Source organism: Pteropus vampyrus, unplaced genomic scaffold, assembly GCF_000151845.1.
Source record: "Pteropus vampyrus isolate Shadow unplaced genomic scaffold, Pvam_2.0 Scaffold7, whole genome shotgun sequence".
In the NCBI taxonomy this organism is placed as follows: Eukaryota; Metazoa; Chordata; class Mammalia; order Chiroptera; family Pteropodidae; genus Pteropus; species Pteropus vampyrus.
In genome coordinates this window covers 13,981,639-13,998,116 of record NW_011888788.1, presented here as the reverse complement: position 1 = coordinate 13,998,116, position 16,478 = coordinate 13,981,639, and the positions used below count along the sequence as shown (strand labels likewise).

The 16,478-nt window shown below is 41.5% G+C and overlaps 1 protein-coding gene across 4 annotated transcripts in view; it reads right to left on the bottom strand.

Moving 5' to 3' along the window:
* The window catches only part of DTD1 (D-tyrosyl-tRNA deacylase 1), a 154,808-nt gene that overhangs the window by 115,206 nt on the left and 23,124 nt on the right, over positions 1 to 16,478 (bottom strand). For 3 of the 4 annotated variants that reach the window (XM_023537646.1, XM_011370711.2, XM_023537649.1), the window contains exon 4: positions 13,214 to 13,320. In XM_023537646.1, the coding sequence (XP_023393414.1) occupies positions 13,214 to 13,320 (107 nt within the window). Of the gene's footprint in view, positions 1 to 12,148; positions 12,242 to 13,207; positions 13,321 to 16,478 lie in introns of those variants that run through there. The other variant, XM_023537651.1, reaches the window with a different exon arrangement.

The window sequence follows — 16,478 nt, the reverse complement described above, 5'->3', positions numbered from 1 at the left end:
ACCCTGCATCCTAGAAAGGATGCAAAAAAATCCCTCAGAATTACTATCTACACTAGAATCCTAAATCAATGACTGTACAAGTTATATCCGCTCTGCTAAAATACAGATTTTTCATTTTTATAGCCTTAAAATATATAGTACTTCACAGTATAGTACTTCACAGTATTTACTGTGAACAATGAATCCATAAAAGCCCCAAACTAACTCCTGGTTGTGGTTACCGTCATTGCTGTTGTCTTGCAAGTTGGAGGCCACAAGCTTTTTCTTCCAGCCATGATCAAGGTAACATAACGTAAAAACTGAAAACCACATTCCCACAAAACACCATTGCAGCCAGGAACAGGATCCCAATACATTGTGGATATTAAGAAACCTCCCATGGTTCCTTTTATTCTACTATTAATAGACAAGCCAGAAGGAATTCTCCCAAGGATGTTAAGCATTAAAAACAAAACCCATGAAACACTCACCAACAAGAACATGGAGACTTCATTTCTAGTTATTAAGACTAGGTCTCCAAAGCTTACGGGAGCTGATGCTGAAGTGGATCACATTTTCCCAGCACTGGCAGGAAGATACAACTGGCCACGTGCCCTTGCTTCTGGCAGAGGCCTACAAGTGGTCTGAGGACTCTGTAATTCAGAGACACACACGGATCTCTCTCTGCAGGTGCATGAATTAGGAGACAGGATCCTCCTTTTCTGTAGTTCCATTTCCTCAGGTAAAAAATGAGAAGCTTCAATAAAACTCCTGATGCTACCTATTACTATCATTTTTAAGTCCTGAACTTACATATTTATTTATCTTTAGAGAATTCCATTTCCCATGGCTTGGTAAAGTAAGTTGGGCTCTGACCTGGTTCCTTTCCTTCTTCTTTCTTTGGTTGGCTTGACATCACACATGAGGATGAAATTGATTTATCACAAATTTATTCTGGGTACTGAAATAGGCTTAGAATAAATTCCTGAATGCATTTCTCATCTCACTTAACACTAGAGCCAAGGAAGGGACCCAAGATGAGAAATGAGTTTATATCAGTTCTGAGCAAGTCTTTCAGGTCTATTATTCTTAACCTTTTGTGATTCCTCCTTCTGTCTCCTTTTATTAAATCTATTAAGAAAAACATGAAGAAATCCTAAAATAAAAGTTGGCTGAGCCTACCTGGTATTTTATTCAGAGTGCCCATCTGGGTGATAGGCCTAACATTTGCTGTTTTTTAAATCTGGGTTTTCCCCAAATCTCTCTCTCTTGAATAAAGCCATACAATTTTCAGGCAATCCCATCAATAACAATAATTCTAATTCGGTGAGACACTATCTTTGAGCAAATCCCAATAAAACTCCCATTTATTGCATGAGATAATATCTTTACCAACTTAAGGATTTTAGAGCCAATATTAATATTTGCTAAAGTTGGGTGTTCTTATATTATTCTCTATACTTTTAGAATGTTTGAAATACTTCAAATTTTTAAAATAATAATAAAAGTCTATTTCCTAGAACACCTACGCCCGCAAAAAGAAATGTAAACAAGGATGATTTTTGCATCATTAGTAACAACAAAACATTACCAACAACTCCATAAGTCCATTAAAAAAAAGAACTGCTAAACAAAATGTTTAAATGAATGAACTGGCTATAGATGTAATGAAACAAATAATATTGTTGGAGGAGGGGGGAGAAATGTATGTTTCAGAATGCTATATGCAATATAGCAGCACTTAGGTCAAGGACATGTGCACACACATGCATGCACATACACATGTATATGTACGCACATGGATATTTTTACATTTAATTGTGTTCCATAAGCTCCTTAAATTATTATTACATTCTTGGCTTCTTTTTTCTTGCTGTTCTGATTGGGTGTCCTTAACTTACCCATCCTCTATAATGGTGCTTCAATCCTCTTCTTTATCCACTCTATTTATTCCCTCTAATATACTCTTCATCTCGGATAATGTATTCTTCATTTCTGACTGGTTCTCTTTTATAATTTCCAATTCCATTTTTATGTTCTCTATCTCTTTGTTAAAATTCTCACTGAGTTCATCTACACTTTCCCAAATTTTATTGAGCATCTTTACAACCAGTGTTTTGAACTCTACATCTGTTAAATTGCTTGACTCTATTATTCCTGGATCTCTGTTCTGTTCTCTCATATGGTTTCTGCTTCTTTGTCTTCCAATTTTGGCTGCCTTTCTGTGTCTGTTACTATGTCCTAAGCAAAGCTCCTAAGTCTCCCAGTCTTATTAGAGTGGTTTTGTGTAGTAGGTGTCCAGTGGCACAGTCCTGAGAAGGGTTCAGCTGCAGGCCAAGTTTAGCCCCAGCCTGTGTCCTTCCGGGGATACCTGTTAAGATTCAGCAAGCAATCCACAGATGTTGTGTTTATAGTTGCTTCAAGAAACCACACCAGAAACCAAGGCCAGCTGCCACCAGTGTGTGTCTTGCTCTGCTCAGCAGGGAACATGGAACTTGCTGAGGACACAACTGGATGTGGCTTGAGTGGGGCTGCGAGTTGGGGAGGTGGGGTTTCAGGGAATCCTCTGGGCAGAGCGACCTCTGTTATCCAGTTTGATGATGTCTCAACTATGGAGACACTGCATCTGCACACTGGGAGAGGACAGGACAACAGAGGAACACTTGATACTGCTGGCACTTCTGCCAGGGAGAGAGCCCCACCTCCGGCCCTCGCTCCGACAACTCAGTGCCCCCCGTAAGTCCCTGGAGCCCCCTGTGCAGCCTACCCAGCGCTGGTGCTCAGGGCGAGCAGGTCCATCATAGGAAAAGTCTGCTCGCGGCCAAGGCTCGTTTAAGTAAGCCGGCTGCCGCTGCCATAGCCTCTGTCCCACTCACCTGCTCAGGAACGAGCATCCGCACAATTTCGGCCCCTCTTACCTCCTACCATTGCAGATTGATTATTTCTCTCCCTAGCTGTTCATCTAGATCCCAGGCAACTTTGCTTGCTGTTTGCTCCATGTTTCTGTCACAAATTTAATTTGGTCGCAAGAGGGATGAACAAAGCCTCTATCGTCTACGCCATTTTTTCCCATCAGTCTCAAACTTCTAATTTTTTAAAGGATATTGATTTTACCTATTATGTGTAATAAAAACTGATATAAAAATTTATTTTATGGACTCATGAGAAAAAGAACAGAACTTTTTCTATAAAAATACCTTTTTACCCAGGAATACTATAAAAACTTAATAAAAAATAACATTTCTAAACTGGTACTTTCCAGTTAATACACTGCTTGCATGAAATTTAAAAAGTAATAAGAGACTCCTCCCAGGAGAAAATGAAAGGGGCAAAGGGACACCATGAAATGAAAAAAAGAAAAAGAAAAAAAAAAAAGAATCCACAGAACATGAGGCCAGATCTAGTCTGGATTTTGAAATGAAATTTTATAGAAGTTTTACTTATCCCCTCAAGGTCCCATGACCCAACGATGACACCAAGAGTTAATAACAGCCTTGCCCTCCCTCTGCAGTCCAACAGCACAGCGATTCCAGAGCAGAGCTACTGCCGAAGACGTTCTGTGGGCATTATGTTCCCGACTGAGCAGGAGGACTGGGGAATGGAAACAAGGTCACAGACTCAGATCTTTCCATTACACAGAAATTGAGGCTTCCAGGCTTCACTTTCATGATTAAAATTAGAAAATGAAATTGACTTCACATTTTATGGAAAGCAGTCAAAGGAAACATTTTATATGAAGAATCTTCATAGAAGTGCTATTCTTCTGCATTTCATATTGCCAAAAATATCTAAGATGATGGAACACGGCAGGGAGAAGGTGGCTATTGTGAGACCCTTGACCTGCCACCAGCCAGAGGCACACCGGCGTCCAGCCACAACCACCTCTTACAGCCCTGAATTTCTGCTCTGCCTCACAGCTGCTGCCAGCCTTCTGACAGTTCCCATAATTTCCAAGTTCACTGAGCACCAGGAAATATACTCTTCCAAAAATAAATCCTTTTTGTCCTTTGACAAGCTCCAAAGACTTAGATTTAGAAACTGCCCTGACAATATAAGTAAAAATGATATTTATAAATCAAATTTGACATAAATGTTTTTTTCTTGAGCTTTTTAAGATTAAAACCTTTTTATATGAAAGTTTTTTTGCATTTTGGGGAAAGCTAGGCAATAGTAAATCATCTGGCTTCATGTTGACCTGAAGAAGGAGGCCTGAATCCCTGAAATTTGCTTTTTCTTTTTGGTTTTTTGCTTTGTGTCCAGACTGTACCCAAGGATCACTCAGAACCAGGGGTGAGCATCACACCTCTTGATGTCTAAATGTCTGACCTCATCCTCGAAACTCATGCCCGGAATCCCTTCACCATCCTGCACCAGAGGCAGGAATGGGTCTTCCTTGTCATGAACTGTGGGAGGTTAGAATTTACAGTATATCCTAATGCTCGAACCACAGTATGAAGGCATTCAAACATGAATCATTTACAGAAAAGCCCTCTTGTGGGAGGCAGAACACCAGAGTGGTTGAAAGTGTCCGGAGTACATCCAGACTCTCTCCACGTTTCTCATCTGCCTGTGGAAGGAGTGCCTAACTCTTCTCCCTACCGCCCTGGCCCCAGCCTACACTACAATCCAGTCCCAGCCATCTCCACAAACACATGTGGATGCTCTCAGGTTCCAGTAACTCTCTAGCTTACTACTAATAAAATCCAAACTACTCACCCCGACCATAAGGCCTCGCACCATCGGGCCCGCATTTGGTTCCACCTTCGTGTCCTACCCTCTCCCTGGCACCCTTCAAGCTTCAATCACACTGGCCTTCCTTCCCCCAGCTGCCCCAGGACTCTGTACTTGCTGACCTCTTTGTCTAGCACATTCTTCCCCCAGTGTTCACACAGCTGGCTCCCCCTCAACGCAGTATCCTTCCCGAGCACTTGTACCTAAGGTAGTCCCCACCCCAAAAGCATTCTCTACACCCTGTTTTGATTTCTTTATGTTATTACAGTTTTAAATTATACTTATTTTTGTATGTTTCCCATTAGAATGTAAACTCTATAAGGGTACAACTTTGATTAGGTGCTGTACCTACATGCAAAGCCCAGCACAGAGCAGGCACCTCATAAGTACCAGCTGGATGGACAGATGAGTTGGTGGTGGGTAGGTGAGTGGACAGATAGAGGGATACACAGATGGAAGGATAGGTGAATAAATGAACAAGCAAACAAATTAATGAACAAATGAACATGGGCTACTATGAAGTACATTAACTACTATGAAATCAGTGCCACACAATGCAGTGAGGATTCAAAGACCTCACCAAGGATGGGCACTGAGTTAAGCGTCATGAATGAAGCACTGTCTGAAATGGATTTAAAAACATGGGAAGATGGCAACAGGTTAAGATAGGGAAGGAGTTTGTTTCAGGTGGATGAACAGAAACACAAAGGAGAAAAAACTAGTCCTACAACTCAACGTGAAAAGCTTTTACCATGAACTTAGCAAGTAATACACCATAAAATATGAACCCTTAACAATGTCCCACGTGTGTTTTTAAATGAAAATTATTAACCAACTGCACATGAAGCCTTGACATTTATACATTTCATTACATTGCAATTCTCCAAGCAAAAGCTTAGGTGTTGATCATCCTGGGTTTTTATTCTAGTGCCATCAGTAAGTCAACTGATAAGTGAGGCATTACATGTCTGATATCTCAAAAACCAAGAGAACTATAAATTGCTTTTCAACTAAAAATCTTAAATGACTATGCAGCTACAATCCTACCCAGCCACTGGGCAAACCACTCGTTGGGTTCGTCTCTCTTAAGAAACAAGTTTTTTCACTAGCACATACCTCAGTGTCAGTCAGCAGAGGAGCCCATCATCAATCACTAATATATTGAGCTGCTGTTGCTCTATTAGCTTTTCCCTGACACATCAGTAATTGTGTCAGGAAGGCAGCATGCTCTGGGAATATCTTCATCATTGTTGTGTGTATGGTGGGGGGTGGGGGCTGAGGGACTGAGGGGCATTGATGAATGAGAATAAACTTACATGTGACCTCAATAATCAAGCCCAACCATCTTGCTTCCTGGCAGCTGCAGTAACAGAGGTTGTAAAGTATTTTTAGACATTTTAGCTCGGGTAGGGGGAGGGGAGAGCAGGGTGGTCCAGAAGAGACCAACACCTGGAGCTGGTAAAAAATGGCAATGTCCAATTTCCTCTGGTCCATTAGTTCTCAAATGTTAGTGTACTTGATGAGCTCATAAAGAACTACTTCAAAACATAAATCAGCTCCTCTTCTGGCTTCCACATGCAAACATGCCAGGAAATCTGGTTCAAAAAACCAAGGGTGGGGAGTGATGGGGGGCAGTGCCAAGACATATTTTAATATGCACCCTCAGTGTCTTGAAGCCAGTGGTCCTCCAACAACCCTTTGAGGACCACAACCACAGCCCTGAGTGACTCTGGTGGAGAGAGAACAAGGAATCCCTGCACACGGCAGCCCCCAGCCCACCAGCACCTTGCCTTCTTTGGGGTCTCCTGAGAGTCTGATGAAAATCTCAGACCCTCACAGCAAAAGGCATTATACATAAAAAACTTAGAGGATAAGCCCAGGGCAACCCTTAGTAAACCCTTAAAAGACCACTTAACCTAATTAACACACTACTCAACTATCCTTATTTTCTCTTAGAGATCAATTTATTAAAAAACATAAGCCCCTTTCAGTCAGACTGCACCCAAACTAGGTATGTCAGCAAAACACCCGTGTAGTAAAGCATCTTATCTACTGGGCAGTCCTTTTGAAAAAATTATAGGAAGAGCTTCATTTTTTTATTTCTATCACTTCCAGATCATTCTTCTCTTTCCCTTAGTAATGCAAATGTTTGAACAAGGCTTCCTGCAAAACACCACCAACTGGCGAACATTTTTCAGCAATTGCCTGAGGCTATAAAGCTCAAAATAAATTAGCTAAAAAACTAGGAATCCCCAATTAAAATCTTGAGACTGTATAATTAAATTATTGCTGTACTCAATGTATAAATTCACAGAAGGATAAACTTTACCCTCCTCCTTTGGGAATAAAAAAGCTGCTAGTTAATCTTTGGCAGGTCAAGTCAGTAAGGTAAAGAGTTTGTTTTTTTAACACATCCACAAATGAGATTAGAAGATCAAAATAACTAAGCATCTGCCCAAAATATATACACAGGAACAAAAAATAAAGCCCTTAAATTTTAAATGCACTAACCCATTAGTGCCCTGACAGAGCTATTAAAAGCAAAACATCTGTTTTGCTCTAGCAGGATGTTAGAAATGTTTTATGGGTCAAAGGCAGTAGAGAAGATCATAGTTTTTAATGTACCAGCTACATTCCAATAATAGATGCTATGGATTTAAGAAGGTAAAATAAAGGTCAATCAATTGGTCAAACCACCAGTGGGTTGCCAGGCAGAGAGACACAGCCATTTATCTCAATAAAGCTTCTTTTTTAATTCTAAGGTGTACCAACTTAGGATAACTGTCTATATGGAAACAAATTAAAATGCTGAAATAAAGGCAATTCCCAACTAGAAAGAAGCCAGCCTGCTTAGAAATATCTACAAGGATCCCAATCCTTCCTGTCTGCCAGATAAGCATGCCTTGAGCAGGCACTCCCCACACTGGCAGGACTCAGTACAGAGTCTGACTGCTAGTGAGCAGAGGGCAGGGCTGAGGAAGGTCAGGAGTCCACCCAGCCTGCACACCCAATTCCCTCAGAGGGCTGTGCTGTTTCCTAACTCAAGGAAGTGGAAGTTCACACTGAAAGAAAACCAGGGTTGATTCCCATAGCCCAAGAGGTCTGGCAGGTGCAAGCCCTGCCCTGTTGGGAAGCCCTCCGTGCTGCAGGTGAGGTCCTAGAACTCAAGGTCACCAGCATGCCCACCATGATTCAGTGATAAAGATGAAAAAGAGCACCAACAAAAACTCTATAATGAAGAAACTCTGGGTAAGTTTCCACTTTTGTTTTAGTAACACTTCAGTATAAACAAGGTAGAACTCTCAGTCAATGTTTGTTCAATAAATGTGACAAAATGAACTAATGACTGGAATAAATGCCAAGATCTAGGTACTATTCTGGCAACCAGACTCAGAAACACATTCTTGTAGCAAATCAACAACATGAGCCTGGCTCAAGCCATGCAAAACTGAGTTGAAACCAAAAGAAATCGGAGAACTAGCATCTGGAGTTCAAGCTTTAAAAAAATGAAATTTTAAAAATGATATTTAAAAAAATGAAATTTAAAAAATTAGAGAGAATACGTACATTAAATAAATGTTCTTCTATGAGGAAATGCAACCTATGGACATAACATAATTCTTCCTTATATTCAGGATACTTCTCATTAGATTTGTTCCTCAAACTGAAATGTGCAGGAATTGAGAGTTCATCTTTGTGCACTGGCCATGGGGCCGCTATCTAGTTTGTCCTCCATTTCACCTTCTGGATTCCACAGCACATATTACTGAAAAGGCTGCCCCTGCCACTGGAAGTACAAATAAATGAAACCCAACGGAGGTCTTTTCCCCACCCCCTCTATACTCTACTTACTTCTCCTCAATTTTACAGAAGCCACAAATGTCTCAATCTAGACATTTCAAGGTTTCCAGGCATAGAAATGGATGCCTGCTGATAAGACAAGTGTACAGAGAAAATTATAAGTAATGGTGATATTCAGAGAAGCATAAAATTAAAAGCCCTGGCACCATTTTTCATCAGTCAACTTATCCCAGTGATTTTGTCAATAACCACATGAGCTAATTCAAAGACGTTTATTTGAAAGTTCATTTTTTTCGGCTCCTTCCACTATTTCAACTTAGTGAGGCTTTTAATTCCACTAAATAAATGAGATTTATTTATTAATGGCAACACTATATACTGGGTGGGCCCCGGGACCCAGGAAAGAGCCCTGGATTGCAAAATGCCCCTCCCTCACCAGGAAACCCCCATCTGCTTCCACACATGTGCAACCCCATCCATATGAGACCCAGAAAAACATTCCTCCACCCAAAGAGAAAGGAATTTAAGACTAAAACAAGAGCAAGAATAAGTTTCTACCATCAGGAATGACTGACTAGGGTGTTGAAATCTCCCAATTATCTAGACACTCACAGAAGAACTCATACTAACAATCTTTTCTAGGTAATAATCAGGATGTTCCTACCAGATCTGTGTTCTTTCACAAAAATGCAAAAGGGAGGACAGCTTTTATCTGGTGGTTCTACTCCTGCTTCCACGCCCTATTCCCTTTGGAAGTACGTCTTTCAGAGCAAAAACGTCATCTCTTCTTCCAGCTTTCACTGTTAGAGCACATGATGGGACTCACAAAGCAACCTATAAATGCCCTGGGCATGGTGCTGGTGCAGCCATGGGAAAAAATGCAGAATTAGCAGTGGCCAGTTCCAAAACCAAGCAGGGCTTTGGTTAAGTCAGGCAAACGAGTTACCTTTACCAGTCCTGTCTTCACCAGCGGTAGCTGCATCACCCAGAAACAGAGCTCTGGGACTCTTACAAATAAGAATCTGCTCCATTTGTAGTACAAGCTTGAAAACAGCGACTGTGAATGCCTCCTCCCCTCTGCACCCTTAAAGGTCACCTAAAACCTCCAGTCTCCTAGGAGGCCTGTCCAGCTCAGCAGCAACAGCAGTGGCATTGGCCTTCTCAGAACTTAGGACATTCACAGACAGCACAGTTCACAGGCCCATGACACATGATTCCAAAACCAACTACACACACAGGCTCACCTCCCGGGGTGGGCACAGCAGGAGAGAGACTCAGAATGTTTGAATTTAGGAGTGGTGTGGACAGATGAGGAGCATGGAAACAAACTGATAACAGATGGTGCTAAGCGCTGTGAAATAAATCAACAGAGTAACTGACAGAATAGCCAGCAGGGCTTAGGGCTTGGGATCAGGGGGGTTCAGAATAACTCCTCTGAGGAGGAGACACTGACATTGAGACCAGAGCCCAGAGGAAGGAAAGCACTCGACCTGTTCTCAGAACTGAGAGGAGGCAAGTGTAGGTAAAGGGTAGGGACTGAGGGACAGCTGGCTGTAGAGAAGCGCGTAGAACCACAGAAGGCTGGGCCTTTGGACCATGATAAATGACAGGAGGGAAGTTAGAGTGTAATCTAAATGCATTTGGAAAGTATTGAAGGGTTTTAAGGAAGAGCACAAAATGATGGCCTTGTGACATATCCTAAATTGTCATATACTGTTCATTGTTATTAACCTTCTAGGTTTATGTTGCCCTAAATCTATCTCTGGGAGGAAGGACTGTGTCACAAGACTTCCTTCTCTTCCTCACAGTGCCTAGCATACTTTGTACACTAAAAAGACACTTGATGCATAAATATCTACACACACACATACACACACACTGTTCATTTGTTCGGATGGTTTAAAGAACATACATTTAAAAACGTTCCAAAAGAATCATTCCTCTGTAATTTATGTAGTTTCCACCACTACAGTAGTGAATGGGAAAATAAAACACTTAGAATTAAAAGCTCAGTCGATGGAAATGCAAATTCACCAATTGGTAAAAAGAATTTGGCTTGTGTTTCTACGGACACAAAAACAAACAAATCAGCTATTTGCCCATAGAGAACACCCTTCCCATTAAGAATAGAAGGCAGAGATAGGCCACAGGCAAAAGTCAACAGCCACCAACATAAGGGTCCCTTCTATGCCTACTCACTACCACCTACTGGACAGTTAGAGGACAGATATCTGTGTAGTTTTCCAGGATCTGAGACTTCTGGGGTCAGTTAACTAGTACAAACAATCGAAACTGACAGAGGGCAATTCATGCATTTGAAGAAAAAGCTCATAAAAGATTCGGAAGTAACTAAAATAAATGATTTTCTTATCCTAAAAAGTTAATCTTGGCTCATTAGAGATTAAAAAAGCATGTCTACTTGTTTTTATGTTTTAAAAAAGAAGAAGTACTAGAGGAAAGAAGGTTGAAGATCCTAAAGATATGATGTAGTACCCTACCACTTCTAGAAAAATATTTGAAATAAAAAAAGTTTTGCTAAAATTTTTCTTTAAATACAGTTAAAGTAGAATAATAAATCAAAACTACAGAATAATGAATAAATAAAACCAGAGAGAGTTGCCAAAGGCAAGAGGAAAACCTGGAGAAAACTGTGTCCTGGAAAACAAGGTTCAAGACAGTGTCCAGGGGCAAGATCAACTCAGGTGGGCCTTCGGGCCACAGTCATGAAATAAAGCAATGTGGAGGTCACTGGGGATCTTGATGAGAGTCTCTGCAAAGTAGAGTAGTGCACTGAGGAGGCAGGGAGAAAATGGAGGCATTTCTCAATTGGAGATCCTTAGGAATGTTGAAAAACCAGCGGGAATAAGATGGATGAGTGAAAGAGAAAGATGGACTTGACAAGAAGATGAAGGGCTTAGTGGAGGCCGCTGAGAAGGTAGAAGGGGAGCTCCACCCTTGATTTAATGCTCTGCTGTCACCATCTTGAAATTCTAAAGATTTTTGAACAAGGAGCCCCTCATTTTCAGTTTGTACTAGGTCTCACAAATTACGCAGCTGGTCCTGGCCCCGGGGGAGGTGGTGGCCTCAGCACCAGGAATGGCAGCTCTGCTACCACAGTTGAAAGAGGGGATAGAGAAGCAGGGTCAGTGCCATCCAATGGTCTCTTTCTCTGTGAAGCAGAAAAAAGGAGAGTCAATCTGCTCTGATAAGCAAGAGGGCGGACAGGGCGAAAGAGGCTGAAATTTCATGCATGGTGGAGAAATCTGGTAGGCTCCACCTTAACCAGGTGATGAAGGTTACCACTGTCTGTAATAAGAGAACTCAGCATCACATACCTTCTCATATGATGCACTGAAAATAGCACAAGATCACTCTGGTGCTATTTGCTATTCCTGTCAAAATGCATAAGCTCAATATAATCACAGGAAATCCAAACTGAGGAACATGCTACAAAACAGCAAACAAATATACTTGAAAAGTCTGAAGGTCATAAAAGAAAAAGAAAGACAGAGGAACCAGCACAGATTGAAAAAGTCTAATTAGATACAACGTGATTATCATGAAACAGAAAAAAGACATTAGGAAAAAAAAAACTATTGAAATCTAAGTAAGATTTGTAGTTAACAGCATTGTATCAATATCAATGTTTTGATCATTGTACTATGATTATGAAAGACAGTAAAGTTTCTGGAAGCTGGATAAAGAGTATCTGGGAACTCTGTTTTTTCAACTTTTCCGTAAGTCTCAAATTATTTTAATATAAAAAGTTTGAATTTTCATGTGGATCTTTTACTTGTGATTTCTTTAATGTTATTAGTAATTCTAGAACCTCAATTATCACCTTTGAAGTCTAGCACTACCGCGTCAGACATGTTCCTGCTTCTCTATCAAGCCAAAGGATCAGTAACAAAAAAGAAAGGTTATGTTTCCTGTTAAAATTATGACTCTGAATTGGTCATACAGCTGTAAGTTCATATAATGCTTCCCCGCACCTATTGCATCATTCCGTTTCACAGCATCCTAGCAAGGGAGGGAGGACGGGGTAAGGGAGGGAAGAACAGGAATGTCCCTTCAGTTCTCACTTCTTTGCCGCTCCTTCCACGTGTCTCAAAGGCTATAAAGTGGGTGCATTAATTAAAGCCCTTAAAAATGTTAAACATTTATGAGAACCACACTGGTTACAAGGACAATCACAGATTTCCTTTCTCTATTTTGATTCATTTTTTTCTGAAAGCTTACAGAGTTCGCAGCAAATCCAGGTCAGATATTGCTTTAGAAAAATAAGGTTTTACAAAGAACCTCAGGTGACCCATCTACTTACACCTGGGATAAAACCCACTCCAGGTAACTATTCAGAATGGGTGAACCAGCCAGTCCAGGACCAAGTGGAGTTGTGCTACTACTCTGCTGCCACCAAGTGGCGGGTGGGCACAAAAGCACCCTGCCAGGCACAGGAAGAACTAGGCTCTGCAAATGGCATTTTCTCTGGAATCCCAAGTCAAGAGGAAGCAAGGGAGAACTGTCCCTGCCTGACACAGCACTAAGAAGACAGAGTGTAAATACATGCATTCTTGAGAAAGGACATATTAAAATAAATACTTAGTTACTGCAACGAACTATTTTGTCTACCTCAGATTGAGAACTGCTCCAGAGACTAAATCAAAGCCAAAAGGTGTTACAGGCACCCCAACTCCACGCTTACCTGCTTTGGGTCAGAGGTAGTAGCGCCAGGAGCAGAGGATTCCAGTTCTATGGTCACTGGCCCATCGTTCTGAATGTGGACTTGCATGTAGGCACCAAACTTGCCATCTGAAAGAGCAATTCAAACAGTTACAAGAGATGGAGACCCTAGAATACCTAAAAAGCACACCTTGATCATGTAATCAGAAACCTGGAGAGCAGAGCTGGCCCACTCCACCAGTAGTGAGGGAATTATAACATTAAATAGCAGAGATGTTGCCGCACACCCTACAGACTTAACAAGAATTAAAAGATCTGGTAACACCAAGAGTGGGGGGAAATGTGGGTTAAGAGGACTATAAAATGGCAGGAAAGTAAACCAATGTTGCCACATGGGAGGGCATTTTGGTGCTGTATCCAGTAAAGTGAGTTGAACAAACCCTACAACCTTGGAATTCCACTTTGGGGGGTCTACTCTAGAAACCCATACAATAGGAAACAATCAAAGATATTCATTCTAGCAGTGTTTATAAAAGAAAAAAGTGGACATCATCCCTCAGCAGAGGAATGAATGCATAAATTCTAAGTCCTCAGTAGAATACTATATGGCAGCCACATCCATTAATATGGCAAATCTCAAAAACATACTGTGATTTTTAAAAAGTAACTTGTAACAAGGACACATCATTATATCACTTATATATTTTTAAACACCTCAAACAAGTTACATTACTTACGAATATATAAATCTGTGTGTGTGTGTGTGTGTGTGTGTGTGTGTGTGTGTGTGTGTGTGTGTGTGTATCCTGAATACATGGGCAGGAAAGACGAATGCAAACACAGGACAGTAGCAACATTCATATCAAAGAGAAGGCATGAAATGATGGAATTTGAGAGAGAGAGAGACCTAAAGTAAATGTGACCAACTGGGCAGTGAGTACACAGGGTATCTATTTTCTGTATGCTTCATAATTAAAATTTTTAAACAACTTAAATATAAAGGAAAATAATACCTAGGAGGCTCCCCCAGAATAACCTCATCAACTGCCCTGTAACTGGCCCACAGTCTCATATACTGTAAAGTAGGAAGGAGGTCCTGCTCCCTCACTGTGGGGTCAAAAGGCCAGTCAGCCTACAGAAAGCACTGCAGGGCAGAGAACTGAGGAGACACCTCACTCCTCACAAGAGGGTCAGCCCAGGGCTCAGGGCCTGCAGCTGGGGGCCACTCATCTCTGCCTGCCCCACATTCCATCCTCACCTCAGTGAAGCAGCAGAATCATCCTGCTCCCTGGAAATGCACTGTCCAGCTGGCCACTGGCTGCCCCAGCAAAGAGCACCTCTGTGTGTTCTATTCTGTTTTAACAACTTTAACACCCAAACCCACTCAATTGAGTCTGATCAATCCGTGAAGGCTAAATTACATTTGTAAAGAAAGCCAAGAATATGCTTTGAGAGATGATGCCATGGAATAATCAGAACACCAACTCCAACCATCCAACCACCTCTGTTAAGCTGGGTCTAAACACTGCTAACGACACACATGACACTTAACACAAGGAAACAGTGATTTTGACAAGCAGAGAAGGTTACTTGCACACCACCTCTGATAAATCCAAAATTAAAAAAAGACTTGGATCCACAGAGTAAAATTAGTATGAATCCTCAGAAACCAAGAACCATCGATGAGATTATGAGATCCAGTCCACATCTGAAAATCACTCACTGCTTTTCACTCACAACAACTGTGCCAGGCACAGTGCTAGAGACCAAAGACCCAGTTCAAAGGGACAGTGCAGACAGCCTGGTACTTAAGAACCCTGTGGTCAAGTGTGGGAAACGACGGGCACATGATGCAGCACTGTAAGCCCGTGAGGCATTCTGACCCTGAAGCCAGAGAAGGGTCAGAGTCTCTACCTTGGAGAATGGGGAGAGAATCAGAAAGTCTTCTCTTATCCATCTACACAGGGTCAAAGACTTGAAGGGCAACTGGGACTCAGGATGGAAGAGAGAAGAGGCCCAGCCCTTAACTAGTTCTGAGGCCTTAGGCAATTTTCTTAACCTCCCAATGATTAATTTTCTCATTTGCATCACGATGATACTAAGAGGGCCTAAGTCATGGTGAAAATTCAATGAGACCACGCATGGAAGTGCTTGGGACAATGGCTAACATATGATATGTGCAAAATCAGCGTTTGCCCTTATTATTATGAAAAGTCATGTTCAAGAGACTCCACAAAAGCAGAGCAACACTTCCCAAACTGTGTCCTGCTGGGTATTCCTTAAATAAAGAATGCCACAGTCATGTACTTCTGAAAACCACACTTGTTTGAATCTTCCTTCCACAATCACAACGCACAGCAGCATGTAACAGGCTCTTAAGACATCCTTAAGCAGAGAAACCTATTTAGTTTCTTTGCTCTGGTGCTCCTCAAACTCCCCTGGGCAAGAAGCCTTTATTGCACATGGAACATCCTTTATAATGTGAATGACCCTCTAAGAAAGGCCAAGGAAGAGAAAAGCAGTGAAAGGATATACCAGCCTAGGGCAGACCAGCCTGGAGCCTGGAGTGGCTCTGCTCTCAAGTCCTGGGGTCCCTCAACACCAGACCTTCCACAGCATGAGATGACCTCCCTGGGCTTCTGCTCTCATCACCACAACCATACAGTTTCCACCTCTGATTCTTCCCCACCTGGCAGTACTCCTGCCAGTGACCCTTAACCTCATAAAGGGCCTTAGTGAAATGGGCAGACCAACTGTTGCTTTCTTCAGAGCACAGACAGTAGTGTTGAAAACGGAATTAAAAGCACCCAAGCTGTTCACCATTTTTATAGGCAAAATTAAGCTAGTTCTTACTGGTTAGTCGAACATGCTCAAATAATGGTGACTTTCCGTGACTTCCTATCAGGTTAAAATGGCTGTTCAAATCTACAGAGCTTTTGTTTTATCCATGTCAGAGGAGCTAAAAAGACATCAGCTGGGAAGGAAATCATGTGTTTAATTGCATGCTAAAATTATGGCTACAATTAGCAGCAAATTTCAGCCGCTGCACTCCTCAGGGAAGCTGACGGCAGACTCAGGAGGAAAGAAATTATTTCCGACCTTGAATTCCTGGTGCCAGGATATATGGCATATGCTTCATTGTGTTTATCATTCCAAAGCAAGAAATCTATTTTCTTTTCCTGTTTCTCTTCAGTTAAGAACAGAACTATTATCTGAATCTCCATTTGTGCAAACAATAAATCCAAAGACAGGTTTTAAGAGTTCTTAAAAGAATAACATTTTTTCCA